Source organism: Myotis lucifugus, unplaced genomic scaffold (assembly GCF_000147115.1).
Source record: "Myotis lucifugus unplaced genomic scaffold, Myoluc2.0 scaffold_36, whole genome shotgun sequence".
Classification (NCBI taxonomy): Eukaryota; Metazoa; Chordata; class Mammalia; order Chiroptera; family Vespertilionidae; genus Myotis; species Myotis lucifugus.
In genome coordinates, this window is record NW_005871084.1 from 3155378 (window position 1) to 3182996 (window position 27619).

The following is a 27619-nucleotide window of genomic DNA, read 5'->3' on the forward strand; positions in this document are numbered from 1 at the left end:
AGTGGCCAGTGCTCCCTTTTCAATCATGGCAGAATATGAAAGCATCTTGGTTTGAGGCTGTAGTCCACACTGGCTTCCATTTTCTCCTGGTACTTCTGCATCTAAAGAGGGTGGGGAGCCTTGCCTGGTGGATGTGGATCATGCACATTCCTGTAGCTGGTCAGTGGCTGGGGTGGTGCTGGGAGTAATAACTGGACCCAGCTCTCACAGAGCCCCAAGGCGGTGGGGGGACCACCCTGTACACAGTCTGACAGGAAGAACTGGTGTGAGAGAAGTTGGGGTTGATATGTTGGTGTTTGGGTGACCCCAAAACTCTAAACATTTTTCAGTGTTTGTAGTCACAGGTTTCTATTGTAAAGAGCACTTAATAACTTACAAAACCTGTTTTGAATCGAATAATTTTGATACTTTATTGTTAACTTGTTAGAAACAAAGCTTTTTCACCACCAACACATTCATAACTTTTTATATAGTTATATATGTTTTATAAACATACTAGTATAAATGTCCAATAGGGAAGAGCATTTAAATAATTCATTGTGAATTTTATGTGTATTGTGAAGGATATACATATCTTGACGAGAGATAATGTGAAAGATTTCTCAGTTTTTACGGAACACATACTTTGTCTCCTTTGTAGATTTTTCTTTTTATTGCTGTTTTCCCCTATTAAGAAAATAGTTTAAGCACAATGCATTTGATAAAAGTGAAGTTGTGGAGGGAGGGGGAGTACCTATAATGCTAACATAATGGTCACCGTTGGTATTCAGGGGTATTGGCTAATAGTGTTTCTCCTGTGTATTTGTGTTTGTTCATTCCTTGTAACCCCCATGACACCCCCTCACGAGCACTCCGTCACAGGCCTTGGAAGTAGTCAGCGTCTAGTTCACATCCTGGTTCTTACTTACTAACTGTGGGGCTGTGGCAGTTTCTTAACTTCTTCAAACCCCGTTTCCTTATCTGTAAAATGACATCATATTGTCTACTTCATAGATTATTATGATAACTAAATGAGATGTTGTATTTAAATGTATTTATTTAAAGTGTGTAGTTCATCATTTGACTTATGGTAGAATGGAGTTAGTATCTATATATATATAAATGAAATATGATTTGACTTTAGTATAGAATATGTTGATTTTATTCCTAAGTAAGTGCAAGACATTCTAAGATGCTGTGGAAATTCAGACATTATAATTCACTGCTTGAGATTAATGATTGTGGTGAAAGTAGAAAATTTTAGTTCAGAGAAACAAATGAGTACCTGTGATAAGGTAGATGTTAACAGGATCTAATAATTAATTAACAAATCTGTTGATTGGTTTTCTTTGGCGTGGCTTGTTTTAACCTTTGGTATATTGTTATTAGAAAAGGAATGGTATTTTTTAATGATGCTAACCTCGTCAAAGCTGCCTGTAATGTTCTTACTCTGTGATTATAATAAACATTTTGTGGGATAAACTTTGTATTTTAGTTCTTTCAGGAGAAAAACAAGAAAGAATTTTCAAGTGAGTTTCTGATTTTTTTTCTTAGTCTGAGTTGCTCAGAAGTTTAAACATTAATTTTTGGGCTTGATTCAAAAGCTAAAAGAATAAAAATTCTTTAAAAAATGTTGTAATTCTTTTGTCAGTTAAAAGATCGTTTTAAACCTTAGCTAAAGCCTATATTGTGAGGCTTTTTAAGAAAACAGACTTTAATGCAAATTGTACATTTTAGAAGATAGTAGACACTCGTTGCATGAAGATCCAAATAGTGTTCAAACACATTTTATCTTGTACTGTGTTAGGTTTATTTTTGGAATGGAAGTAGTAAGCCCTCAGTTTATATTTACTTTAAGTTTTAAAAATATGCCATGTTTAGTGCTTACCTCTAAGGGATGAAAAATAGTGTTTCAGTTTTCCCTGGTTACTTAATGATGCAGAGCCTTTCCAAAGAGGATTTCAGTCTCCATTTCATTTCATATGTGATTAGATTTTAAGCTCTATCTAAAGTTTCAATTTAATATCTAAATTTATGTTTCTGAACTTGACTTCACTGGTTTTACTTATAAGCCATATAATGTCCAGTTCATCATCCATTTAGAGATCAGTGCATGTGCCACAAACAAACAAAAGAAACAACACACAACTAATTGCTGTGGCATTCTTTTGCATTCCTGTTTTTCAGATTGCAAACAACTGAGGTGACTTAAAATGCACACATCTAATCTGGATTAGGCTCTAATTCATTTCTATTATTTTAAAGACCGTTTTTTGAGTTGTGAGAACTGTGACTACTCTCAAGATAGATGCCCATAAACTTGTATTTACACATTCATGTTGATTTGCTTACATAATTTGCAAGAACACCTCTCTGCTACCTCTTCTTTACACTTAAAATGCAAAGGTAACAAAATTGGAATTCTACCTAAAGCTGACATTCTCTTCATACTTTGGGATGAGCCTGACTACTTAGTAAATGTTATTTTTACTTTACAGGGTAAGGAAGTTTTCATTGAACATGTGACTTTCAGTTTTGCTTTTTCCTTGGGCTTAGAATCAGTTATCGTCGTGTTTGAAATGACCGCTGTGTAGAGATTTTGAGGTCTAACCAAGCTTCTTTGCGTGCTAGAAAGTACTTCGTAGGACCAACCCTGTCTCCCCCTTTGGTTTATTTAGAAGACTTGCACTATCTGCCAGATGCTGCTTCCCAACCAGTGCAGCTATGCATCCCACCAGAGAATCCATCAGCACAAATCTCCCTACACCTGCCCCGAGTGCGGGGCCATCTGCAGGTCGGTGCACTTCCAGACCCACGTCACCAAGAACTGTCTGCACTACACGCGGAGAGTTGGTTTTCGGTCAGTATTTCGTCGACTTAACGCGCAAGTAAAGCTTGTTCACTTACTAACCGCACAGCATTTGGAGTGGTCTGTGCATATTGTGTCCAGGGTCATGCAGTGATACCTCGCTGAACAGATCCTCTGGGAACCGAGCTCGTCTGTGGTAGAATTGATCTGTTTGAATCCTTGAATGTGGACGTGGCCCTCTGGCCCACACACACCTCAGGGTGAATGGAGCCTTCCGGGCAAAAGTGTGCATGTGGCAGGGTTTGGCTTTGATCGACTGTTCGAGCCTTTTCTTTCTGTGCCCTTTCCAGCATACTTTTATGTCTTCCTTTGCATTTTAACTCCTGTAACAATATCATGCATGTCTGTACTTCTTAATCTTCCCTCTCTCAATCAGAAAGGGTGTGATGGTTCCTTACTTTTATTTTGTCATGATAATGGATTGGGTGTATGTTCTTTCCTAACATGGCTCTTTGTGGAAGCGCCTTCCACCCCAGGTAACCTTCTCGAGTCCTTCTTCTCCATCACCTCTGCCCAGGCTTCTCCCTCTCTTCACACATCTTGACTAGAACCCCTTTCACTGCCCCCTACGATGCTCAGATGTGTCTTTTGCAACATCTGACGAATCTAGTGTTAATTTAGTTACTATCGATTGATGAGGTACTTGAACTTTGTTCTCCACTTTGTGACCTTCTTAAATGCATGCCTGTGCCTTTTATATTTTGACCCAGTGAAGGCCCACCAAGAAAACCAGTCGCTGATACACAGTGTCTTTGTTAATAGAGGTATAACTGTACTGTGTGTTTGTCTTAAACTTAAGTATTTGGTTGCCTAGTGTCTTCAAAGTTAGACTGTTAATATACAGTGACTTTTCTTTTTATTTGTAATACAGTTATGATCTATAAAAATGAAGTCCAGTGGTATATTTGATAGTCTTATTTCAGTTAAATTTTGGTATGGCATCATTATTTCATGTTTTAATATCATGCCTCCAGACCTGTGATGCACAATATTTAATGAGTTGGGATTTACCCTAGTAGAAAACCTTGGGTTTCGAAGTTAAGAAACCAGAGTTTTTGGGTACCAGTTCTGCTAGTCATGTGTTAATTCGTGTTATCTCTGTTCTTTGGTGCCCTGTCTATAAAATTGGTGTGATGCTTCCTCCATCTCCACTGGGATGTTAGAGTAAAACAGGGTAATCAAACTGCATGCTAAGTGCTTAGGAAGAAAGTCACACATGGGAGGTGCCCTTGCTTCCCCAGAATCTGTACACAATGATGCCGTGGTTCTTTCCCCACGGTTAGAAAGTCCCTGTACTGGATTCTTTGTGTGATAGTGATGGACAACATGTTCTGAGTGCTCTTCTTTTAACAGGTGCCAAACTTTCTTCACATGCTTTGTTTATTTTTCTAATAGAATGAAAGTAAACTTAGTTTGGAATGAATACAGAAAGTGGGACATCGATAACTTTACTTATTCCTGATACCTTTCCTACTTAAAACAGAGACTTTGAAGCTCCCTTTTCTTCCCCCCTCCTCCTCCTCTTTTGCCACATTCACAGAGTTGCTTCTATTTGGGGTCTTGAATTTTACCTAAAATTTTTTGTGTTTAGTATAGATTTTTTTTTCTGGACATGAGGCTTATAGTAGTTGTAAAAATATTATGTATTTGTGTATTCTGAAGTTTAGTTCATGTTTGCCTCTTTAGATGATAGAAAATAATTTGATCTTACTATTTTTTAATTAAAAAATGTTTTTATTGATTTCAGAGAGAGGAAGGGAGAGGGAGAGAGGGGTCAGTGATGGGAGAATCGTTGATTGGCTGCTTCCTGCACACCCCTTACTGGGGATTGAGCCCGCAACCCTGGGCATATGCCCTGACCGGAATCGAACAGTGACCTCCTGGTCCACGGGTCAACACTCAACTACTAAGCCACGCAGGTTGGGCTTGATCTTAGTTTTTTTTCCTGCTGTTTTAAATAATGGTCCAGTCTAATGTTGGACTGGGGCTCGCTCAGCAGCCCCTTGGCCTTGTATTGTATATTTTCTTCTTTTTGGCTTTCTAGGGTTTTTTTGTTTTGTTTTGTTTTATTTTGTTTTCTTTTGGCAGAGGGCTCCAGGTCTTCTTTGGTCTCTTTCAGATTCAGTGTGCCACATTTTCTTTCTTGATCATATTGCGTCTCCTACAGAATGAGGGGGTCGCTTCTAGCTTGTGGTTGATTTGGTAAAAGTCAAGTATTTCTCTGAACTTTCCTGCTTCTCAATCCATTGGATCTGAATTTAGAAAGAGGAATTTTATTGGATTCTATACTTTAAACATTTTTAAAATAAAAAATTAAGAGAAACTTGATTGATACCCAGAACACAAAGAATTTAAATATTAACAGACTGATTTTTAGTAGCATTAGGATACTGTGTGGCCCCTTCAAATTCTGACTCCTGTTTGTCTTATTTACATTCCTCTTGTTACCCTGAACCTTTCTCCCATGCCTTGGCAGTTATTTTGCAACTCTCTCTTCTTTCTTTCCTTCCATTGCAGAGGGTTTTCCTTTGGCCTCCATGATGCTGTTTGGACCAAGCCTTAGCCACCTCCTTTATCAGCTGTAGATTCTTTAATATCCTGTTGATTTTCTTGAGGATTTACTCTTTCACTCCAGGCAACTTCAGAGAATGAGCTCTTTGTTCCTTTAGGCCCTTCCTTGTTTTTTTGCCCTTTGAATACCACCCTTCTACCCTTTATGGGAAAAATCTTTTGTGTATGACTCACGGTGTAGAGGATGCTTCTGTTTCATTAGTAACCCATCTGGTTTTGTTTTATGTCACCTTTCTCTTTCATGGGGTTCACAGACTTCTGGGGTTGGGAAGGACTAAAAAAAAAAAAAAGATCTCATTTTACAAATGAGAAACCAGCCCAGAGAGGATCAATAATAACATGTTCAAGACAACACAAGTTCAGGTTAACCCAGAATAATTTCAGTATGCTTGGGTGGCTTTATTGCCTAAAATAAAAATAGACAAGATGGGGGAGCTTTCCTTAGTTATTCTCCTGTTGTTATTTAGTGTTGCTACTGTATTTGCTGCTAAACAATATGCTTTAAGCCATTTAAAATGCTAATGCATTAATAATGGTTTTTATAAAATGCTTGCAAAGCTTAACATGGCACGCTTTATAGAACACTAGTCATTCAGAGCATGCCATTCCCCTGAGGCTTTGGGAGTATCTCCAGGAATTCAAAAGGGGGATCTAAGAATAGAAGTACCTTAGATTAATAGAGCCATCACTAAGCTCTGCCTCCTAGAAGGCAGGCCGTGTCTGCAGTCTTCATTCCTCAGGTCAGCTTTCCCATTCACATAGTTGATGTCAACAGAGAAGGACAACCAGGTCATCAAATGGTCACACACACTCAGTGTTGCTAGGAGTCCTTGAGTGTTAAAGATGAGGTTGGGGAGAAATGTATCTCTACATTTTACAGTGTGTTTCTGTAGGAGTAGATTGGAACGAGAAACAAGTTAATTGAATTATTAGAAATTCAAGAAAAAGAGGTTAGCTAGAGACGATTTAGAGATGTTGGTTTTTCGGAAGTTTATCGTTCATGTCTTTTCTTAAATTGGAGTGGACTTAAATTTATTTTTTAGGAGACAAACTAGGTGGTTGACCTTCACTACCTAATGGGCACCCATAACCTCCGGATACATTAACCACAGCCGTCTGGACCAGGAACAGTGGCCTTGGCCTCGGACCCAGTGCTCATGTGTTCCTCTGTGTCCCTCCACAATGACACATAGGATTAGATAGGGAGATTTCTTCCGCTGGATATGCCATTGGGTAAAGGGGGTGGGGAGGGACCTCAGGGCCCTCCTACATAATCCAGCATGTAGGAGCCTCCTCCAAAGCCAGAAGTCAAGACAGGCTTGCTGTGTTCCTGGCCTTGATCATGGCCCCCATGATCCATTGGTCTCACCACAGTCTGGAGTCTGGACATCCAATTCTAGAAACTTTAAAAATGTTAAAAAAAATAGACCTTTTGAGTTTTATTTTTCTTCTTCATGATCTTCCTTCTTCCGTACATAAAAATAATTTGATGTTCTATCATTAGAAAAAAACAAAACCTACTTCCAGAAAGCTATTGGAAACTTAAAATGTGTTCATTTTACTCAGTTTTTACCCAGTTAAGTTACACCCGTGTAATGGTCTCGTGCTAATGACTCTGTGTTTATTTTCCTAACAGATGTGTACATTGCAATGTTGTGTACTCTGATGTGGCCGCACTGAAGTCTCACATCCAAGGTTCTCACTGTGAAGTCTTCTACAAGTGTTCTATTTGTCCAATGGCGTTTAAGTCTGCCCCCAGCACACATTCCCATGCCTACACACAACATCCTGGCATCAAGATAGGAGAGCCAAAGTAAGTCACACTGCCTTTTGACTTGTACTCCACTAATTTATTAGTGCTTTAGAGGAGGTAGGAGTTCCATGGAATACAACTTAAGATAAGAAAAACAATGCCACCAGGCAGATTCTGATGCTCATAGCTCCCTAAATCTTTCAGTTCTTTTCAGGTGACATCTTTGTCCAAAATGTCCCTTATTGTATTTATCACTTCTGTCTTTTTCCTTAGATAATTTTAACACGTTCTAGGAAAACTATGAAAAACTGTCATCCTTCGATGTTTTCATAGTTTCTTTCTTACAGTATACACTTTTCATAGGAACATTAATAAGACGAAGTCAACTTAAGACAGTGGTTATGGAATTTAATTTCATTGCCAGTGTATGTCCTTGATTAGTAAATTTCATTTTTGCCTTAATCTCGCTTTTGGTGTTATCAATTTTTGCTTTTTGTGTGTCTTTCGTGATGAAGTGGTGCTTCAGCAGACAATTGTGGGCTGCCTGCCCGCAATAGAAGTGGCTTTGGAAAGAAGAGGGAGTATGGGCACCGGAGTCAGAATCCCACCCCCACCCACCTGCTGTGTGAACTTGGACCATCACTTACCCTCATCTCAAACTCCGTTTTTCCCCTGTTAAGGGAGGGGAATGCTTATGTCCCAGCATTTGAGGGAGGATAAAATGAGGTTAGGTTCAAAATGCCTACCTAGCACACAGCCCCCACGTACGGAGTGTGGGGGGCTCTGTAGCATTAGTTCCTGCCCACGGTTCCCTGCCCCTGTATTATTTGTGGCAGTGTGGAATTTGATGATTATGTGAGACTAGATTGGCAGCCTCACATCTGTTGTTATGTATTTGCCCATAACTCTATAATCAAGGAAAATTTAGGGAGAGAGTATGTCGATATGCCATATTATATATATTTGGCTTTTATTGTAATTTTAGTTTTGGGGAAATGTTATTGACTAAAACTACAGAAGTGACTATGTTTACTAAAAACTATGATAATACAGAATTTTATTCTAAAAAGACCTTCACTCTAATCTTTTTTTTTTTTCACTCTAATCTTTGTAGATCCTCAAAATGAGACAGATTGTAAGTCAGGGGATCCATATACAACTTGGTGTGTCGATTCTGAAGACGGACATTAGTGAATTTTTTTAGTTTTCAGTGTTCATGGTAGCAAGATTTCTGATTTCTGGACAGTAATGTAGTCATTCCCTCCAGTGAATAAAGTTTTAGATTGGGTTTTTTATTCAAATAAAACAAATTCATTGCTGAAATGTATATGAAAAATACATAGCTGTAGATTTCACCTGAGGGTGGGGGTGGGAGGAAAGAGATGTGAGAGAAACATCGATCAGCTGAGCCCTAATTGGGATCGACTCCACAACCTAGGCATGTGCCCTGACTGGGAATTGAACCCGAAACCTGGTGCACAGGACGATGTTCAACCAACCAAGCCACCTGGACAGGCATATCACCAGGTTTATAATATGCGTTTATGTGGTGTTACTATGTGCTAGGTGCTGTCCAGTGCTCTGTTCCTTGCTTCTCAGTGTAAGATCAGGCATGCTTCCTTGCTGTATACAAGGAAACTTTGAACACTGTTTCATCTTTTCTGGGTAATTTGAGATCATTTTCAGTGTCCATACTGGATTTTATGGTGATGCAGTTTGTGTCCGTTTGCTTTTGTGTTTTCCTTGACATCTGATAGGCAGCAGTTTCTTTTGCTGCTTTGGGCCGTCCTTTTATTTGCCAGCTTCAAATGTATGTAAGTGGGTAAATGAGAACTTCAGAGTTTAGAATTGTATAAGAACAAAGAGTTTTTGAACAAGTTCCTAATGAAGAAAACATGCAGAACCACCGTAGCTGCAGGGTAGAGGACTTTGGAGTGGGCCGAAGCAGAATTTGAACCACGGCCCTGGGATTCAGGGGGCATCAAGCAGATGTCAGTGGTCGGCAGACTCATTAGTCAACAGAGCCAAATATCAACAGTACAACGATTGAAATTTCTTTTGAGAGCCAAATTTTTTAAACTTAAACTATATAGGTAGGTACATTGTTATTAACTTAATTAGGGTACTCCTAAGGCTTAGGAAGAGCCACACTCAAGGGGCCAAACAGCCGCATGTGGCTCGCGAGCCGCAGTTTGCCGACCACTGCTTTAGCTGAGCCTCAGTGTCCTGTGAAGCGGCTGCAGCGTGAGTTCCCAGGGCAGCGTGTGGTGCTCAGGAGGGTGCAGTGCACCTGGTTGAGTTCAGTCTGTGATGGAGGAGGCTTGTGGCAGGGATATCAGAGCTTAGAACCTTTATTCATTTGTTTTCACACCCATTTCAAGGGCAGCACTCTTTTCTGGAGAGTTTTGGTTGCTACCAGTGGACCTGGGTGTGGGTATTTGGTTTTAACTTTCTATTTCTTCTTTCCTTCCTCTCTCCCCACCTCCTTCAGTTTCTCCCCTCCTTGGTTATAGTCTAGTTCCTCTGCCATTCATTGAGCCTTATGACGTCCAGGACTAAGCACACTTTCCGGTTTGCCATTCCCACACCCCTGAGAACCCACACCCTGCATTCCTCATGGTCTCCTCACCGTGCTGCACCCGTTTAGACGGTCTGTGAGCACAGGTCTCCCATTGTGACTGCTTTCCCTCCACTGCCGGGCAGGCTCCTGTGGTGGTTCCACTGTGTTGGCTCCATCTTCATAGTCTGTCCCTGTGTTTCTGAGGTTCCCGTGCGGTTCATTAGCATCAGTTTTTTACTGTGTAATAGTTTCTGTCCTACAGGAAAAAGCTGGAAGAACACTGTGGAGAACCCCTGCACCCCGTCCCCCAGATTCCCCAGTTGTCAGCATCTCCATTTCATTCATTTCGTTCCTTCTCTGTGTCTGTCTTTCTCCTGTGTCGGAATCTTGGGCATCATGACATAAAGATGGGAGTGTTTTCTGCCTCTGCCTCCCAGTCAGGAGTCAGTATCAATTACGTTCCCAACCAATTCACAGAGCCCATGAAAATTTCTCCAATGGTTGAGACATTGTCTTTTATCCAGGACCCCATATTGCATTTAATCGTCCTGTCTCATCAGCGTTCTTCCATCTGGAACAGCTGCTCATGCACTCGGGAAGTGCACCCTGGGCTGGAATCTTCCCTGCGTCACACTGGGGACCTGCTGTGCCCACCTGTCCTTGTCATGCTGATGTCATTACCGCATCATCTAGTGCAGTTGGTGTCACCATTTCCCCTTTGTGTTTAGAGCAGTCTGTGGGGCAGAATTCTGATAATATGTTAACAACCTGTTCCCCTGAAAAAAGCCGAAGTAAATGATTCTCTGCTGTTTTATACTTTCCTTGCTATTAAGTAGAAGGCAATCAATGAAACCAAAGAAACCCCTACTCCAAAGGAATGGAGCATGTATAAAATGAGCTATGCCATTTGTCATGAAGTCGTTATTTCTAAAAGTAAGAATAGAATCCTGAGAAAATTCGTAGCCTACCTAGTAATCTTACTTCTTTTCTTCAGGCTATTTTTTCCCTTATTGCTGTATGCTAATTACAGAAACATCAGGAAATACAGATAAGCAGAACAATGAAAGGAATACGTGTATTGCCATCCAGCAGAGATGATGGTAGATATATGCCTTCTGTTCTTTTTCTACACCCCCTTAAAAAGTGTAACCACATCATACATACTGTCGTGTTACCTGTTATTTTAATTTTCATGAAAATCTTTCCATGTCATTGGTATATGTCTGCAACATAATTTCAACATTTTTACACAGTTGCTCTTATTTACTGGACTGTTTAAAAATCCAAGCTGTTTCAGGCAGTGAGGAAATGATCATTTTTGCCATGTCTGGTGAAGTTAATGATGGCATATTAGTGTACCACCTTGCAGCAGTCTGGTGAAGTTGTGTCTGATCTTAAAAACTGCCCCCGTCCCAATCAAGGGTGCTTGTGCTCTGTGCCAAACTAACATGTCAAGACCTTGTAAAAACATGTCACTCACTCCAATTAAATTTATAAATTTTATGGGGGGGGGGGGGAGAAAAAAGTTAAATCTGTAATTTTTGGACAAATACATGCACAGTGAGGGTGGAGGGTACATGAGAAGTGTTCTGTTGAAAAGGCCCTGAGAGGAAAGACAAGTGGATACAAGAGGCATTCCTTTCTTTAGCTTTGCTGCTGAAATACCAGGTGAAACCTCAGCGTTCCCTTTTCATCTCTTTCACCTTCAGTCACTGTTTCTCTGCCATTTTCCTAAGCTGCTCCCTAGAACTTTGCACCTATTCTCATCATTCTTCAAAGGAGACAGAGGTCTTCCAGGACCTCCCCCAAGGACCAGGGTGACCTGGAATAGTGGACAACCTACTGTGGGCAGGGGTGTTCACAGGTGACCCGTCACATTCACTGGAGGCGAAGGTGTTGTGGCCGGGAGTCTAGGAACATTCACTGCTCTGGACAGCTCTTGCCTGAGCCTCTGTGGGAGGTGTCATTGGATAGAATGTATTATGTCCTGAAGGTTAAAGGTGCTTAAGGAGGTTTAAGGTTAGCTTAAAACTAACTTAAGGAGGCTGCTTGGTAGTAACATGAGGTACGGAAATCGTTTGCAGTGGACGTGAGTGTTTTAAGCCAGTGAAAGCCCAGTGCACACTGAGGTGTTGCAGTGTGGATTTTCCTTTCTGTGGGCTTTCTGTGTTAAGAACAGAATGTTGACATTCAAGTGTAAAATTGCTACTAAGTCCAAGTGAAAACTTGGCACAAGTGACAGCTTGAGCTGTTATGGGGCTGTTATGGGAGTGGGCCTACTTAGTGCATTCCTCAAAATCTTTTTCAGGTTAGAGCACCACCATTGAGCCGCATTCCTTGTCTGATCTTAAAAAAAAAAAAAAAAAAAGCATGAGTGGTCATTTTGCTCAGTGTTTACTAACTGCCAAGTGAGACCTTATGAAAACCTGTCCATTGTAGATCTGTAAGTCGTAAATGGTCATTCATTTAGACTTCTAAGCAAATGTGCCTAAGTCCTTGCCCAAAATATTAAGATTGATCTGCACTTGAGTGATGTCAGTTGCCTTCAAAAGTTTATTTCAACGCTAAACTGTTTTGTTCTTACCGTGTTTATGTGTTCTCATTGCCGCTGCCTCCGGAAGTCTTGAGATGAGATGAAAGTTCCTAAGGTTTGAGCGGTGGGGGCTGACTGACGTGTCCATGCACTTCTCTGTTTTAGAATAATATATAAGTGTTCCATGTGCGACACCGTATTTACCCTGCAAACCCTGTTGTATCGCCACTTTGACCAACACATCGAAAACCAGAAGGTGTCTGTTTTCAAGTGTCCAGACTGTTCTCTTTTATATGCACAGAAGCAACTCATGATGGACCATATCAAGGTGTGTGCGTCTCTCTCATGTCTTTTAAATGAATCCCAGATCCATCCATTGGTCATAAATCAAGGGTGAGCAGCAGATTACCATAAGGCATGTGGGCTGTCGAGGGAAGGGATGGATGCTGGTTGATGGTAATGAGCAATGTACATGTTCACTCCACTGAAGGGTGCTTTTATTCCCAAGTCCTCATCTGCATACCATGAAAGATCAACACAAAGTAACAAATGCATGCACTGATTTTAAAATCATAATAAAGTGATAGGGTTCTCTTTTTCTGCAGGTGAAAATGATGACTGTGAGTTCACTTTTTTGGAAACTTGGTGTATAGGATTTAGAAATAGAAAGGGACTCTGACAAATTGTCTGATATGTATAAATATTGGTGTATTTGGAAAAATGAAGGTTTTCCCTTGAAATTAAGTGACTAAGTTTGCATTATAATTGATGCTCCTGCATCTTTAGTCTTTTTTCCCCCCTTCTATCAAGGTTGCATGTAAATTGACTATGAAATGTCCAGGATACAGCACAGTGCCTAGCACCTGGTGGTGTTCAGTTACTGAAATGAATAAATGTCCAACTTGGACTACTAACTCTAACCCTCAAAGGGGACATTTTAATCTTTTTACAGCCTTTTAAGCTCACGAAGGACTGAGCTTAGTCCTAGCCTCTTAGCTGTCCACTGTGGTAGGTAAAACAAGTTTATTCCTATGTGATTGGGAGAGAATATCCATTAGCTCTCAGAGATTAAAGTGACTTTAACTTTTTTAAAATAAAGAGAAACAACAGATTCAATATTATCATGAATTCAATCTCTTTCTCCTTAGTTTTTCTCTGTTTTAATACATTACACAAAAAGGTCCATTTATTGAAAGAGCAAATCAAGTCTGAATTAGTTTAGTCTCATCTTAGTTAAATAAATGGACAATTAAGCCTTGAAATTTCCTGTGTTGTGCGTATGTGAGCTCATGGGCATAGTGCCTATTGCACAGGACTTCACGTCTTCATGAGTCTGCGCATTAGAGGCCAGGCGAAGGTAGTGGTGGTGTGACATTCTTAGGGCCAATAAAGCGCATGGGCCGGGTGGTGTGTTTCATCATTCTCACTTGAAGTACAGTGCAATCCTCTTAGGGTATTTAAAGGTTTTGCTAAAATTATAAAACTGTCTTGACAGTGCATAATGAATGATCAGGAAAAACTGAAAACTGTTAAAAAAAATGTAGGGTAATTGGGATTAGACCCAAATATTTTAATATATTATATGGGGGAGGGGACGCAAAGGAAAGTTACTCCTTAAAAGGCTTTTAAGGTGTTTGCTTTCTGGAACTCACCTTTACATCTGGAAGTGGGTCATCATCGACTTGGTGGCTAAGGTCTCCCCTGTGTGAATAGTGAACTTGGAGGAATACAAGGTCCCGAGAAATAGAGGCTGAAGAGGAGGGGTAGAATCTGTGGCTACAGGAGGAAAGCATTGTTTTCATGCATCCGAACCTTTATAGGACATGATACGAAAATAGTGGGAGTGACCACTCACTTAATGGTCTCATTTCAAGTATATTCTGTACATTTTAAATACTACCCCGCCTCGGTGTGTTTGGGATGGGTGAGAATGAAAATCAAGTTTTAGGGGCAGCCTGTTTTTGTTGTTTTTAAGATATGTACATAGCTCTTGTGAATTTATTTTCATTCCTTAATGCCCGTGCTGGTCAGTTCGTCGTGAGGAAGGAATTGGGAGGAATAGCACAGGAGCAGAGTTTCCCCACATGCATTAAAGGCAGGTCTCTAGCTGCCCAGTCCAACCCAATTCATGTCACTTCTTAGTTCCAGTGAAATGCAGGTTTATTCCATGTTGGCATTTATTGTGACTGGAGCTAAGGAAAAATCAACTCTGAAAGAATTAAGTTGAATTTCTGTTATTAAAAAATTTGTTTTAACTAAATAATCTTATTTTCACTTACCATGTGAAAATAGGATGTGTAAGTTAGAAATTCTCTAGCACACATTCCATTGCTCTCTTGTTGTTACTGCAGAAGTTTTTGCTGCTTTTCTATAATTTCTCTAGCACCATAAGGTTATTTTATAAAAGAATACTTTAATACTTTCTTCAACTTCTCAGTAAAAATGCATTTGCCTAGAAATGTAGGGAAAGTTTATTAGGTCTTGGATTTAGTTTTTGGGGGGTTAACTGGTTAACTGTTAAAACAGGGCTTCTGTTTTGTAAAAAGCCAGAAGCTGGAGGCAAAGCACAGTATTAGGGAGCCCAGACATCCCGTCTCACCCCAGATTTCTCTTTGCCAAGGAACGTGGGACATGCAGCTCAGGCCCCTGTGACAGGGTGGACCTGTAACCTCTGCTCAGGAGAAAGTTATCGAACCCCTTTCCCTTCTGGGGTGAGCAGAACTGAGGAAGGCTGGCTACTTCTCTGCTCTGTCTAGGGAAGACCCGGCCTGAGAACATGAGCCGGAGCCAGCACCTGGGAGACCTGTCTGCACTAAGGGGCCTCAGAGGACGCGCCCCGTCATGTCTTTCTGTCGGCTGAGAACTTGGAGGCTGGCCACAGCCTGGACACTGCTCTAAGGAGAGGCTCAAGGCAAAGAGAAACCACAGGGAGGCATGGGCTGATTCGCTTCCTTTGTCTGTTTTTACTCCGTGCTTCTAGAACACAAAACAAAAAGCAATGTGAGCCTTCTTTAGAATCAAACACACTCGAACTTTAAATCCTGAGCATTTAATTGAAGGTAGCTATTGAGGATAATGAGGATAAATAGCTAAGGCTTTTTGAGTATCTACTCAAAAAAGGCTTTCTGAGTATCTACTGTGTATAGTTAGTTCACAAGTCTGGGTGATATCAGTAAGAAAGGATGGATTTAGACAGGGTGCACGGAGATTAAAATGACCCCCCAAACTCCAGCAAACCCCTCAACTGTTACAAGTGTTCCAAAAATATGAAAGGGAGGAGAAGGGTTTGCTGTTAGCCTATGGGTCTTAGGTATTTGTTAAAGCTGGTTAACTGAGGGCCTCGAACACCTACCAGTATGTGAAAGTGAAATGTTCTTTCCCAGAGGTGCTCTGTTGTAGGAAGACCCCTGTGCTGACTGGGAGTGTCAGGAATAATCTGGACTCAGTACTGAAGTCCTTCTTTAAACAGTTTTAGAATGGCATAAGCAAATAACTTTTCAAAAATAGTTTTGAATTAGAAATGCATATTAAGTTGACATACAAATACTACTACTTTATCTTTTTAAAGCACATATTCTGCTTAGGTTTTCTTCTTGATATATGAATATTTATTTCTGAGTGAATGTAAGTCACATGTGAACATCCTATGCATTGAGATAACCCACATGCGCTCGCTTTTAGTGGTGTGATTTGTGATAGATATTTCTTCTCTTTTTATGACATAGTCTATGCATGGATCGTTGAAAAGTATTGAAGGGCCTCCAAACTTGGGTATAAACTTGCCTTTGAGCATTAAGCCCGCAACTCAAAATTCAGCAAATCAAATCAAGGAGGACGTCAGATCCATGAACGGGAAAGAGATATTGGAAAAGAAATCCTCGTCTCCTGTGAAGAAATCACTGGAACCCAAGAAAGTGGCCAGCCTCGGGTGGACGTGTTGGGAGTGTGACCGCCTATTCACGCAAAGAGATCTTTACATTTCCCACGTGAGGAAGGAGCACGGGAAGGTACGCGTGAAAGCCCCACCCCCGCCCCAGCCCCCTGGGTGTAAGGAAGCGCACCCACCAACAGACCTCCAGGACTTGGGTTCTTGGCTTGCGTCTGTCAGTAAGTAGCAGGGTGACCTCAAAAATCACTCAGTGTCTCTCAGCCTCAGTTTCTTTATCTATAAAAGGGACATATCCGAGCCCTTCCAATCTTGTTCTGTGATTTTGCTAATCATTTCCATTACTTATACCGACCAAGGCTGGCAGTGAGCTATCTACCACATTCGTGAAGAAACAGAACAAAGGTGAACCAAAGTTAGAAAATGTGTGAATTTACCTCTTAGCCCCATGACAAATACAAAAGAAAACAGGAGAGAAGGAAAGTGGATGTTTTGAAAACTGCTAGTAGCATTTTATGACTTAGGTGATTATTTCCTGAGTTTGGTAGTGGGAAGAGGGATCTCATCCGTAAAGTATCTAGGAGAAGCTCTGGAACTCAAAATCACTGATAAATCTGAGTTGCAATATGTATATTCTTTCTCTCTTTAAGATAATAAGTACGCATTTCCAAGTAATAAAAATTTTTTTAAAAAATGCTCATTGTTAGACTTGAACTAACAAGATTATTTTTTAATATTATTATGACCTTCTCAAAGTTGGTTTGTTCTGGTCAGGATCCAGAAAGAGTCTGCTTTGCATTAGTTGTTGTGTAACTGACATGTCTCTTTTTCTATAGCAATTTTATTTTATTTTATTTTTCAACTTTAATTTCTTTATTGATTAAGGTATTACATATGTGACCTCATCCCCCCTTATTTTATTTTTTAATGTGCTGTTGAGTTGTTCAAAAAATTGGATATATGTTGCCCGAGTTTCTGGATTTGGGTAATGGCTTCCTTTTGATACTATTTAACTTGTTTTTCTTTATCCCATAGTTTCTAGAAATTTAATTAGATTCAGGTTGAATTTTTAGATAGGAATACATCACAGGCGCTGTATTCTTTATGTATTGCACTCAGAGGTACGTAGTACCAGCTTGTCCCACTGGTGATTCTAAAATTGATTAGTGGCTCCAGAGACATTACACTGTAAAGAAAGAAACCATTTTACTACTTTAACTTAAACCAATTAAACCACATAGTTGACCTTGGGGAACCTGTGTAAAGAGTGCCTAGGAATTGGTTTGTAATTGGTATATACTAGATCCCTGTTACATGAAGCGCTTTAAGCATTGCTTTGTAATCTCATTTGTTGAAATCATTTATTAGAATACTCACGAAGCTACCGTTTTAGTACATCAGTCACAGTGATCACAAATAGCATAAAAATGTTTTTATTGCATTTGGTCTAACTATACTTAATTCAGTATCTCTTCATATAAAAATGTGTTGCTTACGGAATATATATGGCATTAGTAGCCCATTGCTCATTTCATCATCTCAACGTCAGGCTCTCTAAATAGGCCAGAGCCTCTCACAACATGGGTTGTAAGTATTAGGTAGTTTTCGAGGGTCAATACGTGATAAGCCATCTATGTAAATACCAGTAGTTATTTTACAGCCGAATGTGTTAATGATTCTAGAAGTCTTTCCTTGGCACCCAAACCGATTTCACAAATGTTACAACAGAAGCAGATCTAATTAGCCAGCAGTCCAGTCCTTGCATCTCTTGTACGTTTGAGACTTCTGTAACCGTTTTAGACTTTTCAGAATTCTTTGTTTCTTTATTTTTTCTCCCAAACTGTCTTTATCTTACACATATGACAATAACTGGATCTAGACTATAAGATGAAATGTAACACTTACTTAAACAATTGGCTTTGGATGGCAGCATGGAGCCTGCCCTGACCCGGACGTGTGCGCCAGCACGCTGTGCGGCCATTCATCGCAGAGGAAATGTTTGGCTTAGTAGGATTTTAGGATTAGCTTTGAAGAAGTTGGGACCCTGCCTTTTGGAATAAGGCACATCAGATTAGATTACAGTTTCACATTTGGTTCACATAGCCTCCTGAAAGAACTAAAGGGAGGTGGGGGAGGGAAGGCAGTGTCTTTATAAGCTGGTGAACTGAAAAGAAGGTTGGTTAAACATGAGTTAGAAGCTAGCCTGTGAGTTCTGCCAAGCTGAGCCAGACTGGAACCTCCACTTCCACACACCCTGCCTGCAGACATACTTGTATCTCTTCCCATTCTTCTTCCCTCCTATCAGAATGCTTATGTCACCTCTCCTGCATTTAAACCCCAAACTTCAAATCTTCTGCACTTTGTCTTTCCTCCTCCTCTCAGACAGCCAAGCAAGCACTTTTCCACTCCCACTTTCCCCTGATCTGACCACCTTTGGGTTTCAGCTTCACCTTTGTCAACAAACTCACTTCACCTATGACCTCACTGTTCACTCCAGTGGACATATTTTGGACTTGACCTCTACTGACTCCACTGCACTATTTCACACAACTTGCAGTTCTTCCTAAAAGCATTTTCTACCCTAAGTGTTGAACACTACACTCTCCTGGGTTTTTCATGGTTTCTATCCTGGAAACATTTAACTGTCTCTCTCTCAGGAATTTCAGTTACTCTCATAACTTCACTTCTCATATAAATGTGCAGATAACTTCCAAGTCTCTGTCTCCAGCTGTGATTTCTTACCTGCATTCCAGTCTCTGGAATCTGACCGCTTATCAAGTGTTTCAGCTTCTTGGATCATTCACAGGAGCCTGAGGCCTGCCCAGCAAGGAACCTACACCCCCACCCCCAAGCTTCTGCAGTCAGAGCTTGGTATCCAGCCCTCTCCCCGTCCATTTACTTACTCCCCTTTAGCTCACTCATTTATCTGTGTTCTTGCCTGGATTATTGTCCTCACTGTATACAGAAAGAGGTTTTTAAAGAGCAGTTCTAATTGTGTAAAATGTGATGTCCCTGTTGCCCGCAGAGTGGCCCAGTGGCTTCCTGGCTGCCTTCTGATCTACTCTTTCTCTGGTCATATCTCTTCACCTCTCAGGAGGCTAACTTCTCTTAACCCTTCAGGTCTCAGTCTCAACATCAAGAAAGCCTTTCTTGGTTCCCTCAGACTGAGTCGAGGCCTCTTCCTGCATTTTCCATGGCAGCGTGTGCCGCCTAATATGTGCTTGCAGCTCTATGCAGGGGGCCTCTCCCATTAGACACTTGAGGCTTTCTTCCTCTCTTCAGTTCGCACCATCAAGTCTCTAGGAGCTTCTCCCTAGCACAGAGTAAGCCAATACATATCTCTTGAATTAGTGGATCAAGCATGGGTGCTGGTTGGGAAGACATCCAGCGTGATTTCCTCTTCTTTTTAAAGGAGTCATACATGCTTTAGTGACCGCAGTGTCCTGTGCTGTAGGTACAAGATCTAGGGAACTGCGTGTGAGGTGATAAGCAGCTTCCAGCCAGTCCTTCTGGGTTTAAGATGAGCCAGAAGCATGAAACATGCTACACACAGTAAGGGATTTGAAGTGTATTTGGCTCAATGCCTCTGGAGAGCCCAGTTGTTTGCTTCACCAGGCTGGAAGTTGTTGGAAAGATCTGGTTTTACTGGGTCACCCAGGGAAACATCACTGTTAGGACAGCATGTAAATGTTCCGAGCCAATGAACTGTGATGGTATACCGATGGATGGTTTTGGTGCCTTGTGCTAAATCGGAAGGTGATGATGACAGTAGTTTGGTTAACACTGATTGAGGGCTTACCACGTGGCATGCACTGTTTATTATCTCATCTATGCATCACACAGGCTCATGGGGTACATGCTGTGCCTAATCCCATTTTACAGACAAGGAAAGGAAGTTTAGGGAAGGTTCAGTAATATATTACCCAGGTTCTGCAGCTTGTAAGCGGCAGACATGGATTCAGTCCAGACTCCTCAAACGCTGTGCTGAATAGTCTGCTCTTTGCAGAGCAGAAAAGCTTGGCATTTCAAAAAATTGCTTAATTTTAGTCTCATTGAATCTGTCAGTATGGATTTAAAACAGTTAGCAAATAGCACTTTCCATGCATCGTCACTTTGATTGATTAAGGTTATGGTCAATCTTGGTTAAAATTGTTCCAGTGGTTCTCAACCTTCTGGCCCTTTAAATACAGTTCCTCATGTTGTGACCACACCATAAAATTATTTTCGTTGCTACTTCATAACTGTAATGTTGCTACTGTTATGAATCATAATGTAAATATCTGATATGCAGGATGGTCTTAGGCGACCCCCCTGTGAAAGGGTCGTCCGACCACCAAAAGGGTTGCGACCCACAGGTTGAGAACCGCTGGTTTATGCTGTCATCAAATAAACGAATGTGTGTTTGTAGTTTTGGAAGGATGTTGAGTGTAACAGCCTTATATTCTTCACTTGGGACCTGCCGCCTCACTGGAGAGTTGCAGTTGTAGTTAATAGCGCTTTGCTGTTGCTAATTTACTGCGTCAATCTTCCTGCAAGTCGTGGGTGCTTTGGAGAGGCTAAGGCGTCTTAGCCGCTGCCTGGGACGTGTTTGGGGCTGGCTGTCGCTGGAGTGGGCTCCCTGGGACACAGAGGCTCTTCCTGTAGGAGGACTTTCAGAGAATTCTGGGGAAACACTCGAGAGCGAGGCTCCCGCCTGACTCCAGGTGTTCTCAGTCAGTGCTTCGGAGTGAGTTCACTAAAGTGCTGGTGAGCCAGGCTTTTTCGGATGGGCAGTGTGGCCAGTTAGGCTCACCCCTTTTTGTAACCAAAGATCGCAGCTCACTTTTACCTTGCTGCTGGCAGACGGGAGCCTTTGGCCTGAATGACCGCCCAAAGGGACTGGGTCATCACAGACTGGTTAAACAGGTATTAGAAGATCAGCTAACGTGCTGGCGCTACAGATGCCAGGCTGTGTGTTGCGCTTGGAGTTTGCTCCTGTGGCTCTGCAGTCAGGCCTCACCAGGTGAGTGAGCAGTAACTGGCTAGAGCCGGAGGCAGTGAGGAACGTGTTTATAGACACGCAGGCTTTTGCTGTGAGTGCGTCGCCCGCCAGGGCTGCTGGTAGTTTGGAGACCGCCAAAGACACTTCCCCCTGGGCCCTTCCTGTTTATCTCGCACATGGACCTCGGCCTCAGGAGGTAGAGACTTCCCTGATGCTGGTCTGGTGCCATAGCCAGACAGGAGAAGTAGGAGACTTGGCCGCCGTTTCTGTCTGCTTCGGGTGAATGTACCCGGACTTGCTGGCTTAAGAATATTCTTATTAAAAACATCACCTACTGCCAGCGACTGACTTCCCTTGCTGTCACTGTCACGGTTTTCCTCCTCTCTGCTTCACTGTCCCGTGGCTGCTGTGGGTCTAGCTCCTCCTCCCCCTTTTTGTTGGAGGTGGCATTTTGCTGTCTCTTCATGCCACTTAGAACCGGAAGCTTGCCTTCTGGCGAAGTCTTGGCCTCTCCCTGTTCCCTGCCCCAGAACCAGACCGATGCCCCCTAAGCCCCTCCCCTTGTTACCTGTCAAGCCTCAGTCCCTGGATGTGCCCAGGTTCCCTCCTGGTGTGGCCTCCCTGGCAGGTGGAGTGTAGATCCACTGAGGCAGAGGGGGGAGGGAGGAAAGTTGCTTCTTTCATGACTCAAAGAACCCAGTTTTGCTGTGGGATTAGGTTTCTTCATTCACTGGGTGCTGAAATCTTGTCAGGTTTTAGAATATCTGTCTAATTTCGTGGTTCTGTTGTTACATGGGTAAGCTTTTTATATACTTGCCCAAGAATGCAACATTAATTTATAATTTCTTTAGGAAAATATGTTCTAAATCCAACTGGCACAGATCAGGTTTTTAGATTTTAAGAATTTAGCACATGATTGTGTCTGTAAGTTAGTATTACCTCAAAGCCCCCCAAAACCAGATAATAATTTTACATGCCACAAGTGGGGATGTGAAAGGATTACAGCCATTCTGGCCGAAGCTGACTTCATAAGGAATCGTAACATCGACAACACTGGAAGGTCACAAGTTCCCGCTCAGCTCACAGGTGGGAAAAACTCAGACCCAGAAGGACTGCAGGCCTTTTTCAGAATTGAATCCTGCGCCAAAGGCTGCCTCAGAACCCAGAGGCCTCCCCTCCATCTTAGGGTCGGGTGTGGGTTCTCCAGCAGTCACCCCAAGTTATGAGTGGGAACAAACTCCTGTTTGGCAGGGGAGGAGCAGAGCCTGGGTTGAGCCTGGAGCAAGGCAGAAGATTCGAAGTCATTAACGCAGCAGGGCCACGTGAATGCCCACTGGGTCCTGCGCTGGTGCTGCAGATAAGGAGTTGGAAGGTTGTCAGGGAAGAAAGAGGCTCTTTCCTTCATATCCACTTGAAGCCAAGCAATTGCAAAACTGCGATCAACACCAAGACAAGAGGAGCCCTGCCATAGTCGTCTGACGGATTCTCTCCCGGTGGTATCCCGTGCTTCACACCTTCAGGTCATTAATTAACACGGTTTATTTAGACAGCTGGGAAATCAGTACGTCACGCAGGACTGTCATCAGTCAGTTTTAAGCTTAGCTTTTTTATATTTGTGCTTGCTTATTTTTAAAGTTATTAACAGATTCTTTTAGATCATCTGATCAAACTGATTATCTTTAAAAGGACCGACCAGTTCTTTTGTCTTGACTTGTGGAACTATACTACAAAGAGTCTACTTAGGTCTTCAGACAGTATATTTTAATTTTTTATTCTGTAGCAATATTTGCCACTTTATAAAATAGTGATTGTAGGAAAAAATCCTTCCCAATTACTTTGTTTTCTTTAGATTGCTTTTTAATTAAAAAGGGCACAAGGGTCATATTAAAAATCACATGAGAAGAAAAAACATTCTATGTGTTCCTTCCAGGGGTCCCTCCTTGACACCCTCCCTGGCAGGCATTTCTGAGAGTCACTGCCAGGATCCTGGCCGCTTCATTAGAAAGCCAGCTTTCTTTCTGAACTTGCCTTTTTCCCGTTGCCGGAGCACAACGGCCGACCGTGGAGGACCCCCTTCTGTCCCGGTTTGGCCTTTCATTATGGTGCATTGATTACAGTTCTGTGTCTCACCAAATAGCACGGACAGCAACAGGTGGTCCTCAGGGCATGTTCTGAGCAAGTCCTATGAGAAGGAAACCATTCTTCCTGTTTAGAGTTAGGACTTGTTTTTACCTAGCTTGATTACCTCCTTTGTTAAATAGATTTGGTTCTGAAGGATGGAAACTTGCCTGTTTTCTACAGAATGTGAGAGAATGGTTTGAACTATAGTTGACAGCCCAGCTTAGTCATTAATGTTTTTGTAAATAATTTGTTGAAACAAGGCCATGCCCATTCGTTTACACATCCTTGTCTTCGGCTGCTTTTGAACTACAAGGTGGAGGGAGTAGTTGCAGCAGAGACTTTATGGTCTGCAAAGCCTAAAATATTTACAGTCTGGCCCTTTACAGAAAAAAGTCTGCCAACCACTGGACTAAATTTATTCTCTGTGTTTAAATATTTCCCCAAAACACTCAGTTCTAATTTGTAGGAACTTGGATCATTTAGTATTCAGAAATTATTTTTCTTGTTGCTTTCACACGTGTGTAAGTTGAGTTTCCTATTCTGTGCTCGTCTAAATACCCATTTATTTATATATTCCTGGATGTCGTGAGACAGGAACTGGAAAAATCTCACTAGTGTCCTAGGTATTAAATTCTCTCAGTAAGAACTTCCACATTAATGTACACAGTATTCCAGACTTCAGGGGAAGGCTACCTGCCTGTGCAAAATACCATTTTCTAAGAGAGCATGGTGGTTTAGGTGAGCAGCTCTGTTTCTTAAGATTTACTATCTATCACTGTAGGGAATATTTACATAAAGGGAGTGGAAGCTTTCCAGGTTTTTTTTAAAAAAATATTTTTATTGATTTTAGAGAGGAAGAGAGAGATAGAAATATCAATGATGGGTATCATTGATAGGCTGCCTCCTGCGCACCTCCTACTGGGGATCGAGCCCGCAACCTGGCCATGGGCCCATGGCCAAAATCGAACCTGGGACCCTTGAGTCCACAGGGCAACACTCTTATCCACTGAGCCAAATGGGCCAGTGCAAGCTTCCCAGTTTTGAGGGCACATATTGACTATTCTCGATCTAACATAAGAATAGACAAAGAAACTGAAATACCTGTGAAACATTTCTTTTTAAATTTATCCTGGTGAGAGTTCCACGAATTCTCAGAATGAAAATTATACCTTTTATCTATTGAATAGCTATGCTAATGATGTTGCCTATTTCTTCAGTGAATTTCTTTTTAAAAAATTAACTTTATTGAGTTATAATTTATAGGCACTCAGCTCATTTTTCTTCTGTAGGAAAACTGAGACAGACTATTGCTTTTTAAACATGTTCATGTTATCAGTCTTTACTTTCTTTCATCTGTCAGGTACTTGAATATTACAGGAATAATGCGCAATTATGATACTCTTTAGAACAATCCATTCATTCATACTTTGGGAATGTTTAACTTTAACCATGTTTGTTCTTTTGTATGTACCTTTCTTTTATTCTATAAATACTTATCAATTTGCTGTGGAGTACAAATAAAATATAAAATATAATTCTTGCCTTGTAAGTGCTTACAAATGGGTAGAAAAAAAAGCATAAAAAATTTAAAAACTAAAACTAGTAGGAGTTTGGGTGTAAAGCCAGAGTCTCGGAGGCATCGTAAGATGTGTATAATTGAATACTAAGGAAAAGGTGCCTTCAGTTCAGAGTTCGGCTCGTTTCTTGCAGAGGCCCTGTAAATAGTGAGAAACAGAATATAGTTCAGCCTGGAAAGAGGCTGGAGGAGGATAGAGTGAAGTTAAAAATGAAAATTATGTGTGATACGTGGAAAAGAAGAATTGGATGTAGGCCGAGGGTACTAGGTTGCTGAGATTTGAGCATCCCTGTTTCGTGGGAGGTGGCAGGGTTTAGGACAGCCGTGGGCAAACTATGGCCCGCGGGGCCGGATCCGGCCCGTTTGAAATGAATAAAACTAAAAAAAAAAAAAAAAAAGACCGTACCCTTTTATGTAATGATGTTTACTTTGAATTTATATTAGTTCACACAAACACTCCATCCATGCTTTTGTTCCGGCCCTCCGGTCCAGTTTAAGAACCCATTGTGGCCCTCGAGTCAAAAAGTTTGCCCACCCCTGGTTTAGGAGGTTCAGGGAAGACTTCACTGAAGAGATACTACCCAGAGGTATTGGAGGAGGCACAAGGGAATTTGCCCCAGGCACAGAGCGGCAAGAAGAGTGTGGATGTGGTACTAACCAGCACGACAGGCTAGGTGACTGCCAGCGGGTAGTTCTGGGGGGCGAGGGTGTGAAGGGAGGATGGGATGGTGAGTAGCAAGTCCAAAGGCCCCACTCCCTGAGCTCCCAGGGAACAATGGCTGGGTTTTAGGCAGAGACAGAACATGTTGTGTTGTGTGTTTCCAATGGTTGGCTGTGGTAATTTGTGGGATGTGAGCAAGAGAAGGGGAGGATGGTGGCTGGAGAGGTCGGGAAGGAGCTGAGAGGTGAGCTGGCCCGAGGGTGGGAAGGGTCTGAATGAGCCTCCAGGGGAGGGAAGGCTGTCTTGGAAGGGCAGGGGAGGACGGTGTCATTGTCTTGAGATGTGAATTTGAGGGGCTTCAAGTGGAAGTGTATGCAGTCCTAGGAGACATAGTCAAAGTGATGGGTTGAGGAGTAGATTGTGGACAGTCTCGAAAGTTAAGAAGTTTGAATTCTGCGTAACACCTGAGGAGATTCGGCACGATGAACATCCACTTGCACATGTGCTGCCCTCTCCCCTGCGAAGGGTGACTGTCCCTCAGGAGGACAGCCCATGGTCTGTGGGCTCCACTCAGCCCCCTTGCGGGCCCCTGGAGGACATTGCAGCCACACTCCTGCCCTCTCTCCTGCATCTTCAGCTCTTCCCTGACATTTTCAAAGTCACAGAGGGCCCATGGGACCTCTTGTTGTAACCAAACAAGGTTACCTTCCTAACCCACTTTTCTCTGCGTCCCTTTACCACAACCCCCCCTGAAATCGCTTTCCTGCTGGGACTTCCCAGGTCTTCTCCATTTTATAAATTTCTTATCACTCCACCAAAATCACTCTTGTACAGTCCCAGGTGGCTCAGTTGGTTGGAATGTCGTCCCATGCACCAAAAAGGTTGTGGGTTCGATTCCCAGTTGGCACATGAGTAGGTTGCGGGTTTAATCTCCAGTCGTGATGGGTACGGGAGGCATCCGATTGATGTTTCTTTCACATTGAGGTTTCTCTCACATCAATCTCTCTCTGTCTCTCTCCCCTGCTGCCTTCCCCTTTCTCACAATTAATAAATATATCCTTGGGTAAGGATTAAAAACACACACAACAGCCTGCTCTTGTCAGGCTCCCCAGTGACTCCGTGTCACCAAGCCCAGGGGTCTTGGCTCTCTCAGCGTCGTGTCTGACCTGTCTGAAGCAGTTGTCTTCTTTGCTAGGTTCCCGGACACTTTTCTCTTAGTTCTTATCCTGCCTCATTGACCGCACTTCTCAGTCTTGCTCATCTTTCTAGCCTTATGAATGTTGATGTGTCCATTTACTCTCAGAAAGTTCTCATCCAGGCCCATGATTGTAAAAGCCATCCATCTACTAGTACTCATCTCCTAGTGACTCACAGATTTATTTCTCTGGTCTGGACCTCTCCCCTGAGTTCAGACTAGAATTTAACCACCCATTTAGCATCTCTACTTAGAAGATATCCAATGGGCCTCTCTCAGACATAACCTTTGATTTCTCTCCTTCCCTAAACCTGCTTCTCCCCTACTTTCCTAGTTAGTACCAGGTGCCCATGCCAGAGAATTTGGAGTGACACTTGACTCCCTCTTTTTTCTCCTTTGTCACCCACATCCAGCCCTTCCACAAATGCTATTAGCTCTGCATTTGCTATAGATATGAAATCCAACCACTTAGGTCACCTTTACTTTCCAAGCCCAGCACACGGCACGTCTGCCCCACATTGTTGCAGACAGTCTCTGCACTGGGTCTCTGCTCTCACACTTGGCAGCCAGAGTGACCATTGAAAGTATATTGGTCATAGTATTCTGCTCAACCCTATAGTGTCCTCCCATCACACCGTGGATGATCCAAAGCCCTCGCCTTGGTTTACAAGGTCGTACAGTCTGCTGTCTGACTTCCTCACCTGCCATTCTCCCCACCGTCACTCCACAGAAAACTGCAGAGAGGATATGATTGGGCAGTTCACTGGAGAAATACAAGTGGCTCAGGGATGTGCAGACAGATGTCATATCACTAGGCATTGAGAGAAAGACAGAGTGCACTGTAATATTGTACCCATTACTTTGGCAAGTCGATGAATGGTGATCTGATGTCGCAGACTCTTGGTGAACAAGCTCCGACTTATGTTGGTGTCCT

The 27619-nt window shown here is 42.1% G+C and overlaps 1 protein-coding gene across 11 annotated transcripts in view; it reads left to right on the forward strand.

Moving 5' to 3' along the window:
- Window positions 1–27619, forward strand: part of ZNF532 (zinc finger protein 532) — a 97803-nt gene that overhangs the window by 57577 nt on the left and 12607 nt on the right. For 7 of the 11 annotated variants that reach the window (XM_006087143.3, XM_023752641.1, XM_014454418.2 and 4 more), the window contains 4 exons: window positions 2658–2839; window positions 7056–7232; window positions 12431–12593; window positions 15991–16272. The exons of 1 other annotated variant lie outside the window; for it this stretch is intronic. In XM_006087143.3, the coding sequence (XP_006087205.1) occupies window positions 2658–2839; window positions 7056–7232; window positions 12431–12593; window positions 15991–16272 (804 nt within the window). The remainder of the gene's footprint in view (window positions 1–2657; window positions 2840–7055; window positions 7233–12430; window positions 12594–15990; window positions 16273–27619) is intronic. 3 more of the 11 variants (XM_014454425.2, XM_023752645.1, XM_023752644.1) reach the window with 1 other exon arrangement.